Below are 12,629 nucleotides of genomic sequence, written 5' to 3'. Positions count from 1 at the left end.
CATATCAAAGCATGTCTGTGCACCAGAAGATTATTCAACAACCTGCACATCATCCTCATCAAAGAGAGGCGAATGTGAGCAAGCATACAAGTTGCTGCTGTGCAAAGTGCAGTGTTTCAAATGGCGCCAAATAAAAAAGGAAAAACTTGCGATGAGTGCAAGAAATTCCCCTAGCTTATTAGTGAAAATGCTGATCTGGACCTCACTTTATGTTTTAAACTATACTAGCTGTATTGTACTCTACAGTGACTCCTAAAACCAAACATGCTTTTCGTCTTAAAGAGAGGCTATAGAGGAAAAGCACTGGCGATTATAGCCTTGAGCAGCATGGGAAAAAAGAAAAATGTAGGTTACTTTAATGAAAGATTTTGTTGTAGCCTATAGCTTCTATTGTGGGAACTGTCGACCATTATTTAGCTGTGAATGATTTTTCCTTCAAGCACTTTTTCCTTTGTTCTAGCAGTGGCTTTCTCAACTGAAGTGCCGCAAGTCTGTAGTGATTGGGTCACGGACAGCAGGGAAAAAATTCTAAATGAATATAACAAAATGAAAATAAATAGACTAATTGTGTGTATTGATTGCCAATAATAAACTAGTTTATCCTCATTCGAAAGGCAGAAAATGCTTCCATATCTTTTGTTGTTGACATACAATGTCATTTAAGACCCAGAAACTACCACTGTAAACTACCACTTCGATGCTTCAAAAGGTTCATAAAGAGATCATAAAACTAATCCATATGAATTGATCAGTTTAGTCCAAATTTTCTGACGAGACTCGATCACTTCATATGATGAACAGAATTGAATTTAGGCTTTTATTCACATGCAGGTTTACGATAGTTTTACAATATGAACTTTTTGAAGCGTCAAGGTGGTAGTTGCGTAGGCTGTCAATTTTCGATGTAAAGCTTTAAAGGGATACTCCACCGTTTTTTCATATTAAACTATGTTATTCCCTTAACTAAGATGAGTTGATACATACCTCTCTCGTCTCAGTGCGTGCGCTCAACCGCTCTGTCTTGCGGCGAAACTTTGTTAGCACTTAGCTTAGCCCAGTTCATTCAATATGGGCCAAGCAGAGAAGCTACCAAACACCTCCACGTTTTCCCTATTTAAATACAGTTACTCGCGTAGTGTAACTCGACCTAGGACGGTGACACAAAACAAAACGTTGCGCTTTTCTAAGCGTGTAAAATGGATAACTATATTGTATGGCGGAATACCATAGCAAGTGCTTGTAAGCACTTCGACTTGGCGTAGTAATATCTTCACTCGTGAAAAATCCTCTCACCGGCCCCCGCTCCCTCTAGTGAAGATATTACTGCGCCAAGTCGAAGTGCTTACAAGCACTTGCTATGGTATTCCGCCATACAATATAGTTATCCATTTTACACGCTTAGAAAAGCGCAACGTTTTGTTTTGTGTCACCGTCCTAGGTCGAGTTACACTACGCGAGTAACTGTATTTAAATAGGGAAAACGTGGAGGTGTTTGGTAGCTTCTCTGCTTGGCCCATATTGAATGAACTGGGCTAAGCTAAGTGCTAACAAAGTTTCGCCGCAAGACAGAGCGGTTGAGCGCACGCACTGAGGCAACCACAGGCGGCCTGTTTTTTTTTTTTTTTTTTGTAACAAGACAGGTTTTTTTTTTTTTTTTACAGTGTGGGCTTAGCTATTTTTAGTGTTATGTAATATCAATATCATATAGGCCTGTATGAAATGTTTCATTTAAGGACATTTTTGTTTAAATTTGAAGCCAAAAACCAAAGAGAACTATGAAATATGTCAAGCTAGCCTGCTGATAATGAATAGCAGCCTATTGCAGGGCTGCACGGGCCACTGATGACACAAACAAGACCTGACCCCTGTCATTTTAAATCTCGCCCTTTTCAATGACTCGTTTTCGAGACGTTACACGCAATAGGCTAATCCTAAAACAAAGTGCGTGTTTGCAGGAGGACGTCTTGAGGTTGCAGGACGTTAAACCTCGGGTGGTCAAAACTCACTCTTTTTTTTTAAATAGTATTGCCGTATCAAGAATAAGCACCCGCTTAACTGCTCCATCACGAGCTACAGGGAACAGGTTGCCTGGGAAACGGCCGCATGGCAACAGGATCAGAGCCGGGGGGTTGTCTGCTGCTAGCTCTGCTCCCGTTTCCCATTTCCTCACTAGATGGTGTGCAAGCCACTGGAGAGTCGACTTCCTCCCGCGGTCTGGTTCCGATCAAAACAAATCTGGAAAACTACACGGAACGCCATTTCTCGGGGTTTTCGCGGAGGATTAATATATTTTCATCCAGATATTTGTAGCCTATTTGTATTTTTGATAACGGCGCGGATCGTACTCCATTCGGCGGTGATGGACATAATGATTGCAGTGCAGGATGCGTGCGTCTCCGGTCAGTGGCTCACCGCTATAATTCTTAGTCTTTGCTGCTTTTTACCATCGTGTTTGCCCGCAGGACAAACTGTGGACTATGCGTCCAGCGAGAGTGTGGTCAGCAGACAGGGGGACACCGCGCTGCTCAGGTAGGAGACTCAAGTCACTGTAGAAGTGTTCAAACTAAACTTGCCTGGCACCTGCATCGGTCGCTCTGCTCTCAGTTTTGTAAACAACACTCGGCAGATTCCCTCAGTGCCGCTCCGTCACTTTTATTTGGGTCACAATCCCTGCTGGTTCCCATACTGACCAGAACAGGTTGGGACTATGATGGGGGTTTTTTTTTTTGTTGTTTTTTTTTTTTTGATTTTTTGAACCGAGATAGGCATATACATATATTTTAGTTTGGGAGATGCACTGGCTTAATCATAGAAATTGAAGTGTAGGGTGCAGATTGTCTCTATAAGGGGTTGCATAAGGAGCTGGGGAAGGGGGTAGAGTTTTGTAAACCCCGCCAAGCGGAACACTTTGCACAATTACAATGAAGTCATTCATGATTCCCACCGTCCGAATGAGCCTCGCGGATGTTTGCGTCCTGGAGAAAAATAAAGATAGAGAAGTTGCACACGGTTTTTAAATTATGAATTTGAGTCACACGTTGTGATTAAAACATGTTATAAAGAAATTTAACCCGTCCACGTTGATTGAAATATTTTTTTCATGGGTGTGTCTGACGGTATTGATGCAAGTGTCTGACTCTTAAGTTTTTATTTTATTTTTTAAGTTTCATATGTCCATTCTCGTCGTTTTCTGCTTGATATTATGCTCTAATTTAAACAAAATGGCTATTCACAATATCAGAAATTGACTGATTCCCCCATTGATCATTGTCCATTTGCCTTCTTAAGAACTGATCCAAACGTCGTTCACATATTGCTACAACTGCAAAACCATTTAAAATATTTTGCGTCAGAATATATTTCTGATGTAATTTTGACTCGCTTTGCATATTTATTTTGTCTCCATTTTTATTTCCAAATATATTTTAGCACACATATTTTTAGCACAGGACCACTAGTGGTGGGAAAAGTGATGGGAAGTCCGACTCATTTCTGCGAATCGGCTCTTTTGAATCAGTTTCAGTGATCCTGTTCAAAAAGTCAATTTAGCAATACTTTATGTAGGCTAAGTTCGTAATCACGTTGTTCTCGGCACGTTGCGCGCGCTAAAACGTTCCAAAAAGTACATGTTGCTCTTTAAAAAACAATTCATTGAAAAGATCCGACTCAAAAGAACAATTGGTTCATAAATTGTTCATAAACCCTTTATACACACCTTTATCTGGTCCATTCGATATTTCAGTTAGGCAGCCTAAAGGTTTTCGTATTATCTGTGTTGATTGCCTCAAGCTGTGGCAAAATAGTTATGGTCCAGCAGCCTTTGTTAACCTCTTGCCATAAAATTGTTTGCTTGGCTTAAGTAATGGTCAACTTCCTCAATTGGTTAGGCTGTGTTTACAAGGCTATTCATGCATCAGTTTTGCACCTTGCTGTTTTTCTTTTCTTTTCCATAAAGCCTTGATTGTTACCTTAGATTTTTCGCTTTAACTAAAGTACACCCTAGAATGTTTCTTGTATTGTTGTTACATTTTCAGAAGTGAAGGCACTTATGCCAAGTAATTTCAATGTGACAACATTATTGTATCTCAGAATTGGGTAAAAAAAAAAATGCAATGGGAGGCTATTGTGTACTGTGAATAGGGCTGTCATCATGACTGTCCCAGATGTCCAGAGAATGTCAGTTGGTGGTCTGTGAATGCTTAGTGCCTGTACTTTAACCAACATCAGTGCTTCTTGGAGCCGTGGGTGGGAACCTGTTCCTTTTCTCCTCAGGCCACACCTCTTACTGTCAGTGATGATTAATCCCAAGGATGTTACCAAGGATGTGACGTTTTCCCCTATGTTATCTCCTCTGTTTTATTATTGACTTGAACTGCAACTCTCTAAAATATTTAATGGATGTGGTAGAAATATTGCTGTTTTGCTGATGTACAGCTAGTTATTTCAGATGAATTGTATCAATCATGTGGGAGTAGTATAGGCCTACCGTATCGGTAGATCCCATAGATAGATAGAAAAATATATTTACAAGCAACTCCTTTGCTCACAAATTTAATCATGTATTAAGGAGAGTGTTTTGGATTTAAAATGTTAATGGCTTCTTAGAGTGGATCTAATCTGTCTTTATCCTTGACATTGTTGTTCTCCTGAGCTAAAGAGCATAAATTATGACTGTGATCTTCCTTAAATGGTTCTTGAATTTGTGCCAATGATCCTACATTTAATATTTGCAATTTGGCTGCAATAATATATTAACATATTCTACAGATATGATGACAGTGAAATTGAGTTAAGTAAAGAATAGCTCATGATAATAGATTATTAGCTTCAATATTTATTTTGCCAAGGAGTCAAACTAAATTCTGCGTAGTGGTTCACTGAGAGTTTTTTTTTTTTTTTAATGACCGATGCCAATATCTTAGAGAGAGAAGGGTGGCAGATGGCTGATATACATGTTTATATTTATTTTATTTAATATTTAATACATTTTAAATAAATAATTAGAAAATGTATTCAAAATAAATAAACAGTCTTATACTTTAGATGGCAACTTCTTAATTCTGTAAGATTCTTAATTCATCCTATTACAGTATTTTTCATAAAAATAAATTGGTTAAAAAAATATGAATAAAAAGAAAGTAAGCTGTTACCAACAGGGAACTCAGTTATATCTGGTAAGTTTGTGCACTCTGGGAATCTTATTTTTTCAAATAAAGACAAGTTAACACTCATTTTTACATACAGCATATACAGTAAAAATGACATGAATATGACAACTGAATATAGCGCAGCATTGCTTGAAGTCAAGGTTTTAAAGTTTGCTTGTGCGTGACAGCTGTACTCCAGTCATGCAAAGAATACAGGCGATCATGCAGGTTACACATGCACACTTCAGAAGATTTCACAGCTGGATTCAACACGAGCCTGCAAGGTTTTTAATAGATATAGCCTACTTAAAGATTTGTTTTAAATTATATAAATGCGTATTTGCTGAATAATGACAGTAAATTAGAAAGTATTACAGTGTTTGCCTATCAATTATTAATAATATAAAAGAAAACGCTATAATACTTTTTCGTGTACCATTTACTTTCTATTTAACAGTTCTATCTAACAACCTATTAGAAAAAAACTGTTAAACAGAGAGAGCAAACTAATGAAGATGGAGAATGGGAGCGCGGTGCACTCATGTGCTGGCGTTCTCGGCACCTTCAAAATAAAAGTCCCACTTCCGACACATCAGCCGAACAGAAAAATGTACAAAAATGCCAAATGTCGGCCGAGGCAGTTTTTTATACAGCAGTTTTTACCGCTGATCTATGACAGTTTTCCAGCATCCCTCCACCACCCCATCTCCTTACTAGTCCTATCCCAAACCTGGGATGGGGGATTACTCTGGGTTCGGGCCAAATATGCATATCCTTTACTCTATCTAATTGTAAGTGTGAACTCGTGAAATGCTGCTCTTATAATAGAGAGAGCCCTGGATATTAAAGGTGATAAAGTTATTAAACCAGAACTTAACATCAGGTATCTGACAATTAGCAGCCACGAATACCAGAAGGCAAGATATAATATTGTAATATTCATGTTTTTTTTTCAATGTTGAAGGCACTGAAGGAATTTAGTAAATATGAAAAAAAATTGTTTAGCTGTTACATTGCGACAGAGTAAATGTGTATATGTATGTATGTGTATATACAGTATATATATATATATATATATATATGTATATATATATAATGTATGTATATGCAACAATTTAATGGAATATTCCTAAAGAAGCCCCCTTTCCCAGTTGTGGGAGAAGTCATGAGTCTATGAGATAAAATATGCAGAAAAAAATAATCATTGCTACCAGATAATGGTTATATTCAAAGCAATTATACCTGAAGCACTTCTGAAAAAAAAACAGTAGTGCCTTTTAAGTAGATTTAACCTCCCTTCTCCTCAACCTGTCACTGATTTTCATGGCTTTTGATGAAGCAGGCTCACTAGACACCAGATAAGCTTCTTTGTCCCTCAGGTGCTAGACACCCACTCTACTCTCAAACTGGAGAGCATACAGACCTGCGCAGTTCACCTTAACAGTAATCCTATCATCAGTCCTCACCATTCACTGTTAATATTGAAGGCTCATTTCTCATTGGGGGATGTGCACACAATAACTTTTTTAACATTTCTCATTGGCTCCATACTATATGGCTAAGTATTGAGTTTCAGCTGTAGACATCTATCTATCTATCTATCTATCTATCTATCCATTCATCCATTCATCCATCCATCCGTCCGTCTATCATATGTCTAACTGTCTGTCGACAAATGGTTTAAATGTTTGTAATGTTCTCTGTTCAGCATTAAAAGGAAATTGTCTCTCAATTCAATTGTGCACAGTGCATTGCCTTGGCTGCAGGTTTTTAAATGGAGTCATGTAAGCAAGCCTTAAATTAGTCCCTGTCATTTGCATAATGAATCAATGTGTGTGGATTGCACGTGGCTGTAAATGTTAAGTAGAGCCGAGTAATTGGAGGGACTGCATTGGTAATTATTAGTGAATGGAATACAAAGCAGTGAAGCAGATCAATAGCATTTAGGCTTTCTTTCCCCCTCTGAGAGCTTAATGTGACATATCACTATGTTTGCCAACAAAGAAATCAAAAATTGCTTGATGTAAGGCAATGTTGATTGCAGTTTCCCTTGTATACTGGAAAAAATGTAATATTCTGGATGATTGGGCCCTTTTATAGGGATTATTTATTTAACAGATTCCTATTTCACCTACCAAATGGTTGTATTTTGATTTTTGTATTTGGTTTAGCAATCTCAGGTATAAGTACAAGCTTGATAGTCAGTGCAATTTTCCAAGAATGAATTGTATTTATTTTGCAGGCGCTTTTATCTGAAACTACTTCCAGTGTATTCAAGGTAAACTTTTAATCAGCATGTGTGTTTCCTGCAAACCCGAACCCATTTAACTTAGTTTATAGCACAATACTTTAACAATTTAGCCTGTAAAGCTCCTTAGAGTTCTTGTAGTTCAAATGTCTTAGACAGATTAGAAGGTCATGTTTTAAAATATATTAAATATCTGATTGTGTGTTGTTAGCTTTCTGCTAAGAAGATTGGCAAAGCTTCACACTGAGTCTGGTAGTGTTTTAAAATTTTGAATAGCCATTGACCACTTTAGTGTTACATAACAGATTTGTCTGGCTGGTTGGATGGCTGTTGCAGTTTTACTTTGTTAGTGTCTGTGAAAAGCATAGGGCTGTATCATGTTGAAAACACTAGATCTTCCAGAAACTGTTTTCAAATCTGAATTGACAATGCTTTATCAATTTATATATATATAGCTTAATCTGTTTTACTTGAATCTTATCAGATAAAAACATAATTAGCATGTGATTCGAACTAATCAAACAAGCAAAAGTAGATCATGTGATTTTTGTCTTCTGGGACTCATTAGGAACAAAAACATCTATTTCACCATTTTCAACCTAACTATACTTTAAATGAACTGTCACCCGCAAGCTTGATCAAAACATCAAAATTGGAAATTTCTCAGAAATTACATGCCTGACACAGGTTTCTTCAACAGCCTCTGCAGTGCGAGTGACACCTTACCAGCATGACAGTTTTGGACGTTCATAAATTGAACCAATACTGGACAGTTATCAGTGGCTAATTTAGTGGACCACAGTCTCAGAGAAGGAATTTGCAAGGTTGTCCAATTAGCAGTGAAAAGTGTTGGGTTGTGAGTGCATGTCAGCAGGGAAGAGAGGGCCAGTGGAGGCGTGTCATCAATCATCTCAACAGCTTTGCCTCTGCATTCTTGGCAGACTGAAGGCCTTGCTCCGACTGGGAACGCCACACCATCATCACTGACAGTCAGCTGCTAAGATGCTCGTCAGTTCTTCCAAACGTTTTTCTTTTTTCATGCGTTGCATATCTCGTATTGTTTTCGCGCTGCCTAATAGGTCGCGTAATGTTGTATTTTCCATTTGTCAGAACCAGAGAGGATTGGCATTATGACACAATATTAGCTGATGGGAAGTGAGCTTATTTATGAAATTAAAGCAGTTGCCTCTTGAGAGATGGCAGCGCCTGGTTTCCTTCAAGAACATGAGAATTTTAATTGCAGCTGTCAAAACCCAACCAACATGAACAATGCCATTTAATTTGTACTAGCTCTCTACTTTTAACTTTTTGGATCACCCAACTTTTCTTTGTTGTCAGTTCTCTAATGCTTTAAAGGTGTTTGGTACCTCTATAAACAGCTTGAGACTCTTTTAAAGGCCATTAATGAAATTGTGCTAAAAGCAGTGTACTCAAACTGCAATTATTTAAGTGCTGTGCTGAGATTATGGTTTAGTCATAAAAACAAACTCACAATGCTTGCCATTTTTCACACATTGTGGATAGTGTAAAAGGCTTCTATTGTGTCAGTTGGATGACGCTTGTGTGCTACATGAATTTCTCGGATAATGGGATAGTTCACCCAAAAATGATAATTCTGTCATCGTTTACTCTCTCTCATTCTAAACCTGTAAGACTTACATTCTTCTGTGGAACACAAAAGCATGTAATGTTTCAGTTGTTTTTGTCCGTACAATAGAAGTCATTTTTAGGAATTGCGATTCTACAAGTATTGCGATTCGATATTGCTATTGTGATTTTTAGTTTGCTTTTATACTGTAAACCATGGGGAAAAGTTGAATACATTTATACATGATGGTGCAGGTCGTATATTCCTTGAAGTCTCCATTCTACGTCCGCCATTTTTCACTCTCTCGTGTCCAAGTAAGAGATATGACGTCATGTAATACTCAGCGCCCTCTCAGGACTTTCTCTGGATTTTTTTCTACTGTGGCCCCACCACAAAAAAGAATAAATAAATAACATAGGCCTAGTTATTTGTTCCTTGTTTTTGACCCATAACCTTAATAAATAAGGTTGTGACACCAAAAACTACTGGCCTAACTAAATGAAATATATTTCAAATATTGTTAAAGACAAGTAAACTGTCAGTAATAAAATAATCAAATTACGAGCAATAGCACAAATACAATAGAACAAACATACAAATAAAATAAACAATGCTTTTCATGTTGTTTCAGGTATAAGTCTATAACAGTAATTTTTAGGTAGAGAAAATTAATAATCAAATGTGAAATAACACTGCATAGACTTCACTGTATATGAAATATAGATTACTGTAATCCTTCTTAAGTTACAAAAGTTATTCAGTCAAAAGCAGTGAGTGATTTTTTTTCTTTGACCGTTGCGCTCGAGTCTCACATCTTTTGCTGCGTCTCTTGCATGAAACGACTTTCTAAAAATGCGGCACTCAAGTTAAAATAAGTTCAACTTTTTAAAAACGCATCTCAAGACCTTGCGCTTTCCCCCCATTCCACTGCCCACGTCTTTTTTCTGTTTTTCAAAGCAAAACAACTTTCTGTGTGAACCAGCACTAAGAAGCAGAAATGGCCAAATGCGTATTTCCATGCAAATACAGCTGTACCTTAATTCCAGTAAGATAACCATCTCATGTAAATGAGGCCACACATGTTAGACCACACTGAGCAGAAAACGGGAAGAAAAAACCCCCAAATAGCCTAGCATATCTAGCCCACAAATAGACGTACATTTGTCAGAGTAGAAGTAAACTAAATGTCTGGTCTGCATAGAACACATGAATATGAGTATATGATATTAAAAGATGCAATAGACAAAAAGCATAAATGGATCAATACAAGAATAATGTTTGAAAGGATTAATCATAGAAATAAGCATAAAAGAATAATCATACGCATATTTTTTTCTTTTTTTTTTATAAACCACATGTTTAATAATATATAATTTTTAATTTGAATGACTATGAATGAATATTTTTTACTTTTAAGTTGCATTTGTTTGGTTCTTTGTTAAATCTCAAACAATTATTTTATTTTTATTATTAAGAGGTTTGCACAAGAGTTAACTGTAAACTGCAAACATTAAACTTAAATGTCTTTAACTGGAAGTGTTCTGTTAACTCTGCATAACCATAATTAACTAAATTATATATTCATATATAAAAACTAAATATAAATGTGTTCACAAAATAAACACTAAACTAAAACTAACAAAACCATTAATGAAACTAACTTAAATTAAACTGAAATAACTTTGAAAATGATATTAAAATAAAAACTATTTTAAAAATGCAAAACTATAAGAACCTTGCTTGTGACCAGCGTCAGTTGCATCGCTACAATGCCATTCATAAATCCTCTCATGTGGCCTCATGGGATAGTAAAGTGAAATGCGCACTTCAGAATCTCGCCACAAGTAATAAGTCATTCGGGTAGGCCTACTTTTTGTCTAATGAATTTCGAATACTATAGATTCTGACATTCTACTCTTACTACTGACTACTACATAGGCCTAGTAGGGAACAAGTTCGCAGTACAAGTTCCAGTGAAAAATCTTCACAATCCTCTATGATGCCTTTAATTGAGTTTAGATTTACAGTGTGTCTCTTCCATTTGTTTACGTAAAAATAGTTGTTTACGAAGGCTAAAAGTAGCATAAGTGGACAGGATATGAGCCCTTCACAATGTCAAAAGGAAAAAGTGATATAAAGTCATAGGATAGCTTTAATGTTGTTTTTAGGGCTGTCGTTAATTTAATTATTTAGTTATGGAAAAATGATGTGTTGAAATAATTAAGGCACCACCCCAGACCTACGTAGTTCATCTTGCATTTTGTATAGTTGATTGGTGATGAACATGATGCAGGGCAACAACTCACTGGGTGATATAGGCTATAGCCTATAGAATGCAGTTAGAATGCCCCTAAAAGGTATCAGGGTAATCATGGTCCCCCCTGTATGAGTTTTTGTCTCATACATAGGCCTGTGATGTGATATATCACACAAGTAATAAGCACAATATCACACAAGTGCTGTTTTTATCCTGAATAGCATGAGTGCAAATGTGATATTGATTGGTAGGAAACCATTTACAAGACAGTGAGGTGGCTTTGACAGTTACAGATTTGAAAAACAAAAAGGCGGGAATAAAGAACCCTAAACTCTAACACAAAAAATCATTTGCTCATAAAAAACAGTTTTTTCAGGACGATATGGTTCTAAGTAGAACTGCTACTACGTGTAAAGTTTGGCACAACATGAGGGTAAGTTAATGATGACCAAATTGTTATATTCAAGTGGACTGTTCCTTGTTATGTAAATGCCTACCAAGGTGTTTGAACTAGTGTTAGATAGCAGAGGCTATCTAGTGCATGTCCATAGGGTGTGTTGCCATGGTTACTTTGGCCGGGTGTCATTTTCTGTATCGGGAACACAAGTGCTAAGAAGAAACCAGTGACAGTGTCTCTAATGTACATCATGTTGCTCACTGTTTCTTAAAGACATCTTAGCATGGACGCATTTTTAACGGATCTTCCTTTGATTCAGCCTCCCTTCTCTGCAGCATTTCAATTTTCCCCTATTGCAGCATCACAGCACCTATCATAGTCCCTTTAAAGAAAATGGTCCCCCCTGTTGACTCTCATCTAGTATTGAAATGCTCTGCAATTGTTTTCCTATTTGACTGTCAGCATGGTGGAATATTTTCCCCCCTTCTTTGCCACTATGCTATTACAGCGTAGCCGGGTTGTTGTTGAAATGCTTTTGTATGTGAACGCATTAATGTTTTAATCACACTGATTACATTTTAGTGTTTCTAATCCCTTTGCTCTGTAGCTGTATCTGATTAAAGCGTTCTCACATGCACTAGTTACTCGATGAATGTAAGTGTGCTTTCAAATCTCTGTTATGAATCAGAGACCTTTGTGGGACGGACGTTAAGCTGGGCATAATCTCTGCCAAATGGTCTCTGAAAAAGCTTACCCAAGGAGGTTCAGCCCCTGCCAAAAATGCAGCGTTTGTGAGGGTGGAACACTCATTAAATTTCCTTATTCATCTACCTTCCATCCCAGTCAAATGAAGGGGTCTTAACACACACGCCTTCATGTTGTACGTCTTCCTCTTGCTATAAACGGCAACCTAGTACATATCTGTTGGTAGTTTGTTATGTCATGATCCATCATTGAGGATGATTTTTCTGACAGTTAGCACCTTCAATACT

At 37.2% G+C, this 12,629-nt stretch overlaps 1 protein-coding gene across 2 annotated transcripts in view; it reads left to right on the top strand.

Moving 5' to 3' along the window:
• The first annotated feature begins 2,055 nt into the window (after window positions 1-2,055).
• negr1 (neuronal growth regulator 1) overlaps window positions 2,056-12,629 on the top strand; it is a 134,010-nt gene continuing 123,436 nt past the window's right edge. Inside the window, exon 1 of one of the 2 annotated variants that reach the window (XM_082137405.1) lies at window positions 2,056-2,529. In XM_082137405.1, coding sequence (XP_081993531.1) covers window positions 2,174-2,529 — 356 coding nt within the window. In that variant the 5' untranslated portion in view covers window positions 2,056-2,173. The remainder of the gene's footprint in view (window positions 2,530-12,629) is intronic. The other variant, XM_082137406.1, reaches the window with a different exon arrangement.

The sequence above is a fragment of the Leuciscus leuciscus genome, assembly GCF_965113295.1.
Source record: "Leuciscus leuciscus genome assembly, chromosome: 14".
In the NCBI taxonomy this organism is placed as follows: domain Eukaryota; kingdom Metazoa; phylum Chordata; class Actinopteri; order Cypriniformes; family Leuciscidae; genus Leuciscus; species Leuciscus leuciscus.
This window is presented reverse-complemented; position numbering and strand designations above follow the sequence as displayed.